The 12278-nt window shown below is 44.1% G+C and overlaps 1 protein-coding gene across 1 annotated transcript; it reads right to left on the reverse strand.

Annotated features, from left to right (window-relative positions):
* Positions 1-466: 466 nt before the first annotated feature.
* On the reverse strand, positions 467-11998 carry vwa7 (von Willebrand factor A domain containing 7). The gene is made up of 17 exons (XM_070829448.1): positions 11769-11998; positions 9959-10241; positions 9464-9700; positions 9188-9284; positions 8472-8606; positions 8168-8363; positions 7837-8006; positions 7120-7232; positions 6867-6983; positions 6359-6580; positions 5533-5665; positions 5219-5371; positions 2102-2194; positions 1711-2006; positions 1483-1619; positions 1176-1335; positions 467-1055 (listed from the first exon to the last, which is right to left on the reverse strand). The coding sequence occupies exons 2-17, from the start codon at positions 10205-10207 to the stop codon at positions 477-479; spliced, it is 3087 nt and encodes a 1028-aa protein (XP_070685549.1). The 5' UTR covers positions 10208-10241; positions 11769-11998; the 3' UTR covers positions 467-476.
* Between the last annotated feature and the right edge of the window lie 280 nt (positions 11999-12278).

Below are 12278 nucleotides of genomic sequence, written 5' to 3' on the forward strand. Positions count from 1 at the left end.
TTCAGAAGTTGCACCTGAAACTAATTCAAGTTATTGACAATAACAATAAAATGGTTTATTCTCTATTCAGTGCAGAATTACAGTAGTAGGCAGGTAATCTGCAGTTAACAAAGACACATTTCTTTGCATTAAGTGCACGTATTTCACACGACACTTGTTCATCAGTTTGGTTTGTCCCCGTCCTCTAAAAAAGAACACATTTTGTGTAGGCTGCTGGAATCCAGTGATCAACACATGAATTAGTTTGACCTGCAAGACATTTCTAATCATGGTGCATGGTCTGTATTTGTGTAGCGCCTCTCTGATCATTTCAACTACCCAAAGCACTTTTACATTACGTCCTCATTGTAAACTAAATTGGAATCTTTCATACACATTCAAACATGTGGGGTTTAATGTCTTCCACGAGGACACTTCAATATGTGGACTTGAAGAAGCCGCTTATATACCTATACCTATACCCTATACCTATATACCTATAGCAGAGAAGACCACAACACAGGCAACAACAAGAAAGAGACGCCTGTGAGTGTAATCTGTCCAGCTCCACTGGTGTCTTTGCTTTTGTCTCTTAGCTGCCTATGTTGGCCAGATGTTAGATGGCAGCGCTTCATGTTTCCAGCTGTGTCCCACACCAGCAGCTCTGCCTGAGCAGAGCAGCAGCTGGACGTGTACCTCACCCACAGCGGCTGAGATGGGTCTGGTACCCATTCTGATACATTCAAAGGGGGTTCTCCTTTCTCTAGTCTGGCCTTGTGGTGGTGGTGGTGATGGTGCTGCTGCTGCTGGTGGTGGCCTCTACTGGCTGTCTTGTCCCTGTGTGCCTGTTGCTCATCAGTGTCGTGCTGGGCCTCCCCCAGGCTGTCCTCTGTGGGTGGGGGGCTGAGGAATAAATTCAGAATGCCTTCACCCTTCTGTAGCTGGAGGGCAGCGAGGCCTGAGCGCCCCCTGTCTGATACGACCAGAGATACACTCCAGCTGGACTCACTGCAGATCGAAGGACAGGTGGACTGCACTCGTGCAGCTGAGCAGGATGGTGGGGACACGTCGGGATCCTACAAGTGAAAGAGGAAGTGATGTCAGTGCCATATACTGAACATTTTCCAGCTAAGATGAATTAACAATCTGACAAGTGAACAAGTTGAATAATCTTTTAGGTTCTGGTTGAAACTGACCGGGGGGATGACAGTCAAGTAGGCCACGGCGTAATTTGAGTCTGGAAAATCAAGCGCACGCACAGTGAGTGTAAGAGTTACAGTTGCTCCTGTCTGAGCTGTGGCAGGAGTGTGGAGGTCCACCTGACCACGGAAAGACCCTTGTTCTGCAACATGGAACCTGAGGGAGAGAAACTCAAGTTTAAGGAAGTATGAAATGTTCTTTTCTAATATCACAGTCATTATTCTCAAAGTGAGGACGTACAAGAAATGAAACGGCAAGATAAGACTATTGCTGTTCATTCATTGATTCAGTCATTGTCTCTACCTGTGAGGTCCTCTCTTAAGAAGATATCCACGGTCGTCATCAGCGGTCAGATTGAAGAGTCGTGCTGGGCCGTGGTTCAGGATGTCAAAGTCCACCATTGTGCTGTGGCCAGGTACGAGGCGCGGGACAGTCAACACCTGAAGAGGCAGCGATCACAATAAGCTCAGCGGATTTGAGGTTACACTGAGAGGAAACTGTATGAAGAAAAGCCACGACTATTACATTTACCTGTATCTGAACGTGAGTGGGCTGAACCATCTCTGTGGAAACCCTCTCCAGCTTGTTTCCTTTGCTGTCTCGGCCTGTCAATTGTATGCAGAAGGAAGCTCTGGGAACCGAGTCCACCCATCCCACCAGCTCCTCCACGGAGTATAACAATGATGGTGAAGAGGGGAAGGAGGAAGAGTTCAGCTTCACCTGCTGAAGGCTCTCTCCATTAGCTCCCAGCAGCGTCACATGACTGAAAGATGCCTCCTCATCTGAAGCCAGGCCTGTCACAGCCAGCACCAGAAAGGCAGGGACTCCTGGGAATTTAAATAAGGCAAAAAGCTGTTTTTGCTAAATGGCAGATTCATTCATCACTAAGTTTTTTGAGAAAAAAGAAATCACAGGTCCTTACCTGCTACTGGACTACCCTCCACTCTGGCCAGACCTGGGTGTGTCTCAGTGGTCACAGTGGCAAAGTAATACAGGAAATCTACACTGCTGTCACCTATGGGTGCAGATCAAAACATTAATCTTTGTCTCTTTTCTCGGTACAAATGCAATTATATAATAACTAATGTACTTTTAATTATTATGTTTGCCAGGAGGAAGCCTGGAAGGGATCAGGTGTTTGGTGTGTGTGTGTGTGTGTGTGTGTGTGTGTGTGTGTGTGTGCAATCAGCCTAGTTTTTGTGCAAATTGCTGTACACTGAATGAGCTCTGGCAGTTGCTTCACGAATTTCTAAAAACCTATTTTATCGACTGTTGTTTGCCGTGTTGTATCTTCTACAGTTTTTTTCTTAAATTTGATCTTAAGAAAGGTTCTAAGAAAAGTCTACCTCTGGATTCATGATTCAACATGTTCTTATAATGACAAGTCCCATTGTCCTCAAGTTGAAAGCTTGTGCTAGTTGTTCCTAAGTACCACAGGTAAACACTCTGCCAATCACCATAAAAGGGCATGACATTGCAGGGCTGTGCTCATACATAGAAATTTAAAAGAAAAGCTGAGAGACCAAGCGAAGAGTTTAAGCACTGGACTACAAACATAAGAAAAACTTAAGTAGCTTCTTACGGGATTGTAGTGGAGGTACTGCAGATTCAGTGGTGTCAGAGGTGGATATTAAATAACCACAAAAAGGTGCATGGGATTCTGTTTCCAGGGTTTAAAGTGAGCCAGAATGAACAGCCTGCTTGTGTCAGCCACAGTCAACATGTGTCATTTCACGGATTAGTGGAACAGTTTGGCAACATGTCATGTGCAGAGTTGTTCTGCAAGGTGTCACTAAAGCCTGCTACCACCTAATTTTATGGTCTCCCTCATCTCTGTAAGAACAGAAACCCAAACATGGTGCCAGAAGTAGACCAGTGAATTGACATGGCCATGACCATTCCCCTGCCAACTCCGGTGAAACTCAGTGGCAACCTCAGTGCAAATTGGGAAATCTCCCAGGCAGAATATGAAGATTATACCCAAGCAACTTTGACAAACTGCAATCTTTGCAGTTTGCAGTTTGACTCGGGCGCCACGTGCAATGTTACAACAGAGTGGGTGGTAGGGGGCAGTAAATACAGACTGGACTTTGAGGTTGCCAATACACAGCAGTTGCCACTGCTGTCTGGGTCCACATCAGAGGAGATGTACCATTCAAGAGGCACTCAAGGTAGAAGGGCTCAATACAGTGGACGACGAGTCAAATTGAGCCTCAGTGTCAAGAGGCTTCGGTTTTAAGTGTTTGAGTACCGTTTCCATGGCCATATCTTATGAGCCACAGGTCTCAAGGCTGATTCAGAGAAAGTTAGGGCTGTTTTGTTAGTGACAATGATGCTCATGATGTAATGCTGTGATGTGCCAAAACCAGTCACTGTATAGAGTAACTTCAGCCAGCAAGGCACGGGCTGTTGTTTGATGTAGGAGGGACAGCATATTGCTTTCGCATCAAGGACACTCACACCTACGAGGCAACATTATGCACTGATAGAAAAGGGAATGTCTCAGCATAGTGTTTGCTTGCCAGCGCGTCCATTATTATCTGTATGGATGAGATAATATCACAACGAAGTCAGATCGCAAGCCCCTCAATGCTCCCATGCGCCTGCAGAGCATGCAACTAGCTCTAAAGAATTACAACCTGTGAGTTGTCTTCTAAACCTGGAAATGGTTGTGAGTTACACACTGAGCAGGGCTGTCACCTTTAATGCACACCCCAGCTCTACGCATGCAGAGCACACAGTCTGTAGTATGGTGGACAAGCAACTGGCAACTGAGCACGTACATGGCTGACTATCTTAATGTCACAGACAGGAGACTGCTACAAATACAGCAACACACAGACAATGACAGAAAGCTGCGAGCTGTGAAGCCCACCATACTGCAGGGTTGGATGATAAGTATGACACACAGCAGGCAGAGTGATAGTCCATGAAAGAGAAGCTAAGCGCTCAGAATGGAGAGAACCAATGCCATCACAAAACCACATGGTTGGCTCCGGGGGGGGGCTCCAATTGAATTGGATCAGTGGATTGCAGTCACAGAGGGAAGTTTCAAAGGGTGAGAGGGCATGTCTGTCCTCTCCTCAGCCTACACCCGGCAGCCTACACAGTAGTCCGTACACCTCTGACCCACCACAGACTTGGGACTACAACTGCTGTTGTATCTTCACCCCAGTCCCAAGCTCTCTCTCCATGTGGTTGTCAGATCCAGCCTCCCAAGGGACTGCACATATATGTTCCCATGGACTGTTAGCTCAGAAACTGTTTCAAATGTTCAGGGTTTGAACTGTTTGAGGGTGGTCCATGTCTTAGCCCAGCTCTGCACTCATTTATCAGGTTGTTCGGGTGCACAGAGATGGTAAAAATCCCATTACTCGTTCAGTGATCACTGTATCTAAAGAAGGCTCCACAGCCGATAAAGTAAAAATAAAGTTTTGACACACAGTTTTAACACAGACGAGAGATGCTGACCACTGGAGGGAGACAGGTCCACCCTTACTTATCACCATTATTGGAGAGGCAACACGTGAAAACTGGCTAAATCGGAGGAAATTTTCTCTGAAGAACGGTCGGTGAAAGAGGCTCCTTAACCGGCTGGTGAGTTTCCAACCACTGCTTCAGTTTGACATCACAGAGCACAGGGCCTCATTTAAAATCATCAGACATCCACAGAAAAGTTTGGTCAGGTTTTGAACCAGAGCATCGTGAGATTAATTTCACAACCTGACATGTTATAATCCACTAAAGATATATATGATCCGACATGAATAAGTCCCCGTTTCTATTATCTTTGAATGAATTAACGTTTTTTTAAACTACTTAAATGTACTGTACAGCAGTTACAGTTTACAGTGTATACAAACACATCAGGAGGCCCAAAGATTGTAATAAAAAAACAGCAAAAGATCTTAATAAATATGTTTTAAAGTTAAAGCTGGCTATAGGTTTAGGTTATGGAAGATCTGCACTCTTGAGTGAGTGCACTTTTCTGGTCTGTTGGTGGATTTACTCAATGTCTAACTTGGTGCTGATGTTATACCTATTACATTGAATGTGAGGTTTCCATCACTCTTGGCTTGGAGTTTCCACTGGCCTGGCTGTATCGGAGAGAGCAGGCTAATGCGGCACAGACCCTCAAAGCGCTCCACCTCTGCCAGAGGGCCTTGTTCGCTCAACAGAGACTGGCTTTGGTCTAACAAAGAGAGCAAGATGAACAACTGGGCTTATTATCAAATGTAATGTGAATATGAATAAGTACCAAGTGTGGATTACAGACGTTAGCTTCTTGAAATAAAAAAAATGCTGCCTGGATAAAGCTTCCGTCATCATTTTATAATCCTGTCCTGCAGTTACCTGACGGACTGGTGAGGATACACTCTGTCAGGATGCCAGTGACGTGCAGTGTCACGTTTTTCAGTGAATGGTCAACTCCGAAGGAATGGGAGGACATCAACTCTCTGTCACTTTCCACGTGGAGGAGCGTGACCTGTGAAAGACAGAGAAACAATGTGCATACCTGAACAATAAATCAACATTCATAATCAGCATTCTGTAATAAAAACGATAATTATAGCCAAAGTACCCTCAGCTCTAGAGAGTAGTTTAATGCTTTTCATCTCACTGTTTTGGTTCTATAGCCCGCAACTTTTACCGTTGTTGTTCGTCAACCTCATTTGCAGCTGCAGCAGGAATCTGTTCTCAGCACGAAAAGCAAAAACTTTGTCTCCAAATGCAATTGTAAAGTTCCTATTTTATTTGCATTCTTTTCGTGTTTCTATCTCACGTTATCTATTCTTGTTCTTTCTACTTGGCTGTACTCATTTCTGTTCTTGTGCTGCTGTGCTAATGCCCCATTTGGCATCAATAAAGGTTTACCTTACTGTATTTAGCCAATGAGGACTTGGTGGAGACCAGCAACAGAGCTAAAAGGAGAGTGAATGTTGGACTTACATTCATCAGGTGGACAGAAACATGACTCTAAATGAACAGCAATGCTGGTGGGTGTGTAAATAGGCCAGTGTTTGGTAAGCAGTTTATGGGGTGTTACTATATCAGCTTGTTTCCACTGTCTTCAAGTGACCAATATATATATATATATATATATATATATATATATATATATATTCATCAGTAATGTATAGTAAGATGGTGACACCTGTAAAGGATCTTGCTGCCATACCTTGTCCGCGGCTGTGTTATCCTCCACTATGCTAGAGACCCTGTCGATGTCAGAGTTAGTGGTGAATATTGTCAGTCCTCCTGACAGGGAGGACAGGGAAGAGTAGAGAGAGAAACGATCAGGGGACAATGGTTCCCGACTTCTTCTCCTCCTACTCCTCCTCCTCCTCTTCGCTCTGCTCGCTGCTGTGTAATTTGGGTCTTCAGTTAGAAGAAATGTCACCTGTGGGAAAACCAGCCCATAATTTGACCAGTGATTCAGCTGAGAGGAAGATCTCATTGGATTGCAGTTCGCTTGCATCGTAATCAGTATCAAACATATGCAAACATGCAAAAAAAAAAGCTAAAAACCAGATTTGTGCATAGATGACATGATTACCACAGTCATTCCGTCTGCTGATCAATTTAAAAAGAGATTATCATAAATTACAACTGCATGTGTGAGAGACTGGATATCATGTAGCTTTTCTCAGAGAGGAATTGTCTTCAACATTAAAACCAAAGCCTACCTTGCTTTGTTTCTCAAGAGCTAGGGCTTTCACTGCATCAAACAAGTGGGCGTCTTTAGGGGAAGCATCAGTGAACACAAAGATTTCTGACAGCGGTGGACTGTGAGTGAGTGCCAGCTGAAAACACACAGCAAGGTGGGAAATTAGTCGCCACATGTGCTTGTAATTCTCATACAGTAGATCTGTGCGCACACAGACACGCACCTGATCACTTTATCATGAGTGCTACAAAAGAAGCAGCATCCAGATATACCTGAATGGCAGAGAGGCACATCTCCGGTTCATCTCCCCCTCCCAGCGCCATCAGGTTCTCCATGCGCTGCATAAACTGGTCTGGGTCATCTGTCTCATACACTGGACCTACCCCTGCAGAGTACAGTAGATAGATGGTAGATGGTCAGCACTCATTAGACCTTTGACAGACTTTAGCTTGGCATAAAGACTGGAAACTGGGAAACAGCTAGCATGGCTCTGCGCAAGGATACCAAAATCCTCTAATTCTCAGTAGTTAGCACACTGCGTCTTGTTCGTTTATTCTGTACAAAGAAACAAGAGTAAAATCACATATTCTGCTATTTTCTTTCTTTTTATTCCACACATTCATCTTCCTTGCTAAAACCTGACAGCTACATAACCCACAATGCAACTCGACTACAGACAGTTCAGTTGGATATTTAGGTGTGTGGTAAACTCACTTCTCTCTGACTCCACACTCCACATTTTCTTTTGTTTTCATACTTCATACTTTTTTTTCAGACAAAAATTTTTTTAACAAAGCAACAACTATTAAAGTAAAAATGAACAGCAACTGGATCACAAATCATAACATACCTGCAAGTCTATAAAGGGGAACTTGACAAAAGTGATTTAATGACAATATGGATTTAGCTCAAGTTGATAGAGACAGATCCTTACAGCTCGATGCAGTACTCTTTTAATGTCAGACTGTTACAAATATCCGCAGAATCACCTGGGTCATGGAAGGGCACAAGTACAAAGGTGCCGGGCTGCCCAGGGGTGCAGGCCCGGTTCTGGAGGATAGAGTGGGCCCGGAGGCGAGCAGCAGTGATCTCCTCAAACATGCTGCCTGTGGTGTCCATGACAAACACCAATGCAGGGACCTGCTTCACACTGAAGAGCCTGTCGAAGGAGGTAGAATTTAAAATAATATACAGTAATATGTTATTCAGCTGAGCAAGTCCCTTGTTAAAAACAACATATACACCAATTACGGAGGGCCTGCTGTGTTTTCTTCTCAGGCAAATACAACAACAACCTGTAAAAGAGGATTCAAGATCTACCTGAGGAAGGATTTGTGACCCACAGAGTCTCTGAGGTCTCTCAGTACACTTAAGGTGGCCTCAGTAGCCAAAGTGGCAGCTTCCATGTGGAGATAATGGTGGGGGGAGAAGAGAGGTGAGGTGCTGTCCTTGTTGATGCCCCCTTTTGCCCCCATATACCGGCTACTGTCCAGAATACCTCCATGACTGCATTTGCCTGAAAATAGGGAAAGTCGATATTATTAAAGCTTTACAGGGTGAGCCATTAAAAAGCCATTAAAACACTCCACATAGAAAATGCACATAGAATGTTTCACTGACGTACCCCGAGGTTTGGGAGGGAAAGTGCTGAAGTAGCCGGTGGTGAGCAGCTGGGTGTCCTGCTGTGTGTTTGTCAGTCTTGGCAGTAGGTTGTCTCGACAGGTGGTACTGAAACACTCCATACAGGTAGGAGTGTCTTCTGTGGACAGAAAGGAAGAGCAATTAGACTATTGTCGTTAGTGTGGCCAAAACCATTACCGCAATGGTAAACCATTACCATTTTGATATAGTATGCAGCTGCATCTCACCACAAGTAACATGAAACATGATTAGTGCTAGAGGGACTGCCTACATTAACAATACAATGTGTTTTAAATGTCCAGTACTGTGGTACTGTAAATGTAATGGATGGTATTTTCAGTAACAGGCATCCAGAGGAAAAATAGACCATTCACCTGTGTTGATTTTTGTCCTGATAATTATGATGTACTGAAATAGATACAAAATGTCTGGATTACACCACAGTAAATAGTACCTGTCAAGAAGCAGAGAATAAAATCTGCTACTAATCAAATTCTTGTTTTTGTACACCCATGTCCAGTCTTATATTGTGTTTGGTATACAAAACTGGAAAAGCCCAAAGGTCCCTTAGGGCTGGGCAATATGGCTGAAATTAAATCATTATCGTGACATTAATCACAACATACAATTGACACACTTAGTGTTATTACTGTTTGATGTGATAAGGGGGGCCTTCACTGATGTGAAGATGTGACTGACCTTCAGCCACGGGGACGGCAGGCTCATCCGGCTGCAGCAGGTGGAGGTAAATGAAACGCTGGCCCATCTCAACCCAGTTACTGTGGCTGTAGAAGTCCTGGCATAACAGAAGTTTGAAAGATTAATATCCAGAATGGCAGAAGGAGAAAAACTAAACACGCAGAATGATCCTGCATCACTACCATTAGGAACACCGCGCTTAAAGTTAAGACCAGAGGAAAGTCTCCAGAGGAAAATCCTCTCTAGTGCTCTTGATCCCACAGTGTCGCTGTGTACCTGCAGGGAGTGAAACAGCTGGCCCAAGCTGTGACGAGCACTTTGGTACTCTTTGGCCCGTACTGAGAGCAGAGTCTGAGCCCAGAACTGGCGTAACATCACCATGGCGCTGTCCACGCGCTCTGAGTCAAAGTGGTACACTGGGTCGGACCTGGTGGAGCTCAGGAAGTCCATGGCGGCGTTGGACTTCACCACCTCTCCAACAGCTCTCCAGAAGCCACGGCCCAGTCCATCTGTCTGGGAGAGACACAGGCTGATTTTTACCATCTTTGGAATGAGAGCTAGTTCTGCGCTCAGATATCAACATGTAAAATGAACTCAAGTGTGTTTTCATTCAAAACGTTCAGTTTTTCATACAATAAAGCTTTTACTAACCCTTTGTGTAAATATCAGCCACTGATGCTGGCTCACTTCGCTACTTCCTGATATCTGATATGAGATGTTATTTTTACTGTTGTTACATTAATGTTACCCTGACTGCAGACATCGGCTCACCTGTTCTCCTGCATGGTTCCCTTGGTGTTTTTTGGTGCCCCTCAGGGTCTCCAGGGTGACGTTGAGAATGGCCTGCTCTGTGATGTACTGGTGTGTATGTGAGTCCCAGGACAGCGTTAACACTCGAGACCAAAAGTTGGGGAGGAAGCCCGTGCATGGTAGAGCCAGGAGGAGAAGGTAGGCGAGAATAAGCCATTGCATCTGCCTCCCGCTCCCTTCCCAAATTCTTGCCCTGCCCTGTGACATCATGTCCTGGAGATGGGGTGAGTAGGTCACATCCAACCTGGAGAAAGTAAAATAAAACTATGATTTTTGTCAGATACAATCTTGCTTCTGATTTGATGGCATATGGCATAGGGCAGCTGTTAGATTTGAATCTAATAGGTTAGATTTACATAACAAATCTGTTAAATCATGACAATACAAATATTGAAATAATAGACATATTCTCACTTTATAAAGTTCATATGTTGACAACATTAAGCATTAATATGGAGTCACATTTGTGGAGCCCTGCTTTGTATTATTGAGGTGAAAAGGAAATTCTCTTATTTTGAGTCCGAGGAAGTGACCTATTTATGTTGACACTAGCTTAATTGATTAGAAATTGAACTCCGGTGAGAGATGCAGACCTTTTTTGCTCTTTGTAATGTTAAAGAAAGATACCGGTGTGGTCATTGGTCATTAGAGGAAGCTTCCGTGGCACAACACCAACCTTAACTCTCCTTTTAGGTTTGCTTCTAAAGTCTCCATAATGTTCACAAACTAGTTGGTAACTCTCTGTTTGAACCAGTGCTGGGCAGATAGCATACACACAGTTTAACAGTAAAGTTGTGGATGGAAAACCAGTGAGGGGAAACTACCGAGTCATGTGATAATCATCTGTGGGTGCATCAATACGAGCAACACCTGTCACATTGCACATTTGAGCCAATGTTCATGTAAAAGGTTTAATAAATCTAGTTTTGGCTTTCAGGCATTTTTAGTGAATGTTTAAGTTGTTATTTTTGAATCCTTACTTGTAGGAGAGACGTGTAGAAAATGTTGTTCTGACATAAAAATACATTAAGCTGGACTGAACTGAATGTTTGAAGCATTTCCCTCTTGCTAAAATGATGTATAAGCACCGATCGCTCCCCTATTGTCCTGTAATGTGTTGAGCTAATGTGATTAGTTTGTGCCAGTCATCCATGCGTCCTTCTCTGTCATTTCCCACTCAGTGCCCCACCCCACCCAAACCTCCTCTCACATTTTTCTCAGCCTTGTGTGTACAGAGGCTCCTATTGTTCTCTGTCATCTTTAGATACAATAGAGCCAGATACAATACTTTTGTTTTGTTCTCATAGTCTGAGCTTTCACAAGACTGAAACTGAAACAAAGCAAGAGGCCTTAAAAAAAAAAAAAAAAAACGGCTCCTTCCACTTTGCCAGCCTCTATTCAGCAAATCACTTTTAATTGATTGGCTTGGAGAGCCCGAAGACTCTTCCTTTCACTCATTCTGCAGGCGTGATACCTGTACAGTGATTATTAATAACAATTATATTACACATGTAATGTGTCTGCTGTGGTTCACTTTAAAGAACAGCTTATCTTTTGCTTAGTTTGCTACCAAAAAACTTGTGCATGTTAGGTGCAGTATATTACCTAGAGCCTGACGCAACTACACAGCTAACATCCTCTTTCCTCACAGTGCCCCTTGAGTGCACACATTAGAGCAAGGTATATTTATTTTTATGATTTGTATGTCACCAGGCAAGCACAAATATTTGCTTAATGCTGTCATTTCTGCACAAAATAAAAATGTTCTCACCTCGGTCCATCCTGGAACACCTTCTCTCTTTAGATTTTGTTCACACACAGCAGCATTTTAGCAGAGACGTCACAGTCCTGTGAGTGCAGACAACCACCGCATATGACAGCCTTTATACATGTAGCCTTTCACCACAACCTGTCAGCGCAGGAAACTTTGCCCAGTATCACAGCATTCTTCTCTGTGTAACAAAACTATTGAGTCTTCACATCTGCCTGTCCTTGGGCTCGTGTCTCTGGCCGGCTCCTCTGCAAGAAAAGTAACAGCCAAGTGTGGTTGACACTGCGTGCTCTTGGGTGCGTTTCTTAGTGAGGGGGTCACACCATGAGGCAGAAGACATCTCGTCATAGCTCCCCTACAGCCTTGTGCCCCTCCTTACCCCCCATTATTGCACGCCGCATTGATTAACCACAATAGGGCCGCATATATTACCAGCCAGGGTGTTCAACGTAGACCTTCCCCAACCCCCCTGCCTTCTATCCATCACTCTCTCTTTTCCTCACAAAACCA

Source organism: Pempheris klunzingeri, chromosome 4 (assembly GCF_042242105.1).
Source record: "Pempheris klunzingeri isolate RE-2024b chromosome 4, fPemKlu1.hap1, whole genome shotgun sequence".
In the NCBI taxonomy this organism is placed as follows: Eukaryota; Metazoa; Chordata; class Actinopteri; order Acropomatiformes; family Pempheridae; genus Pempheris; species Pempheris klunzingeri.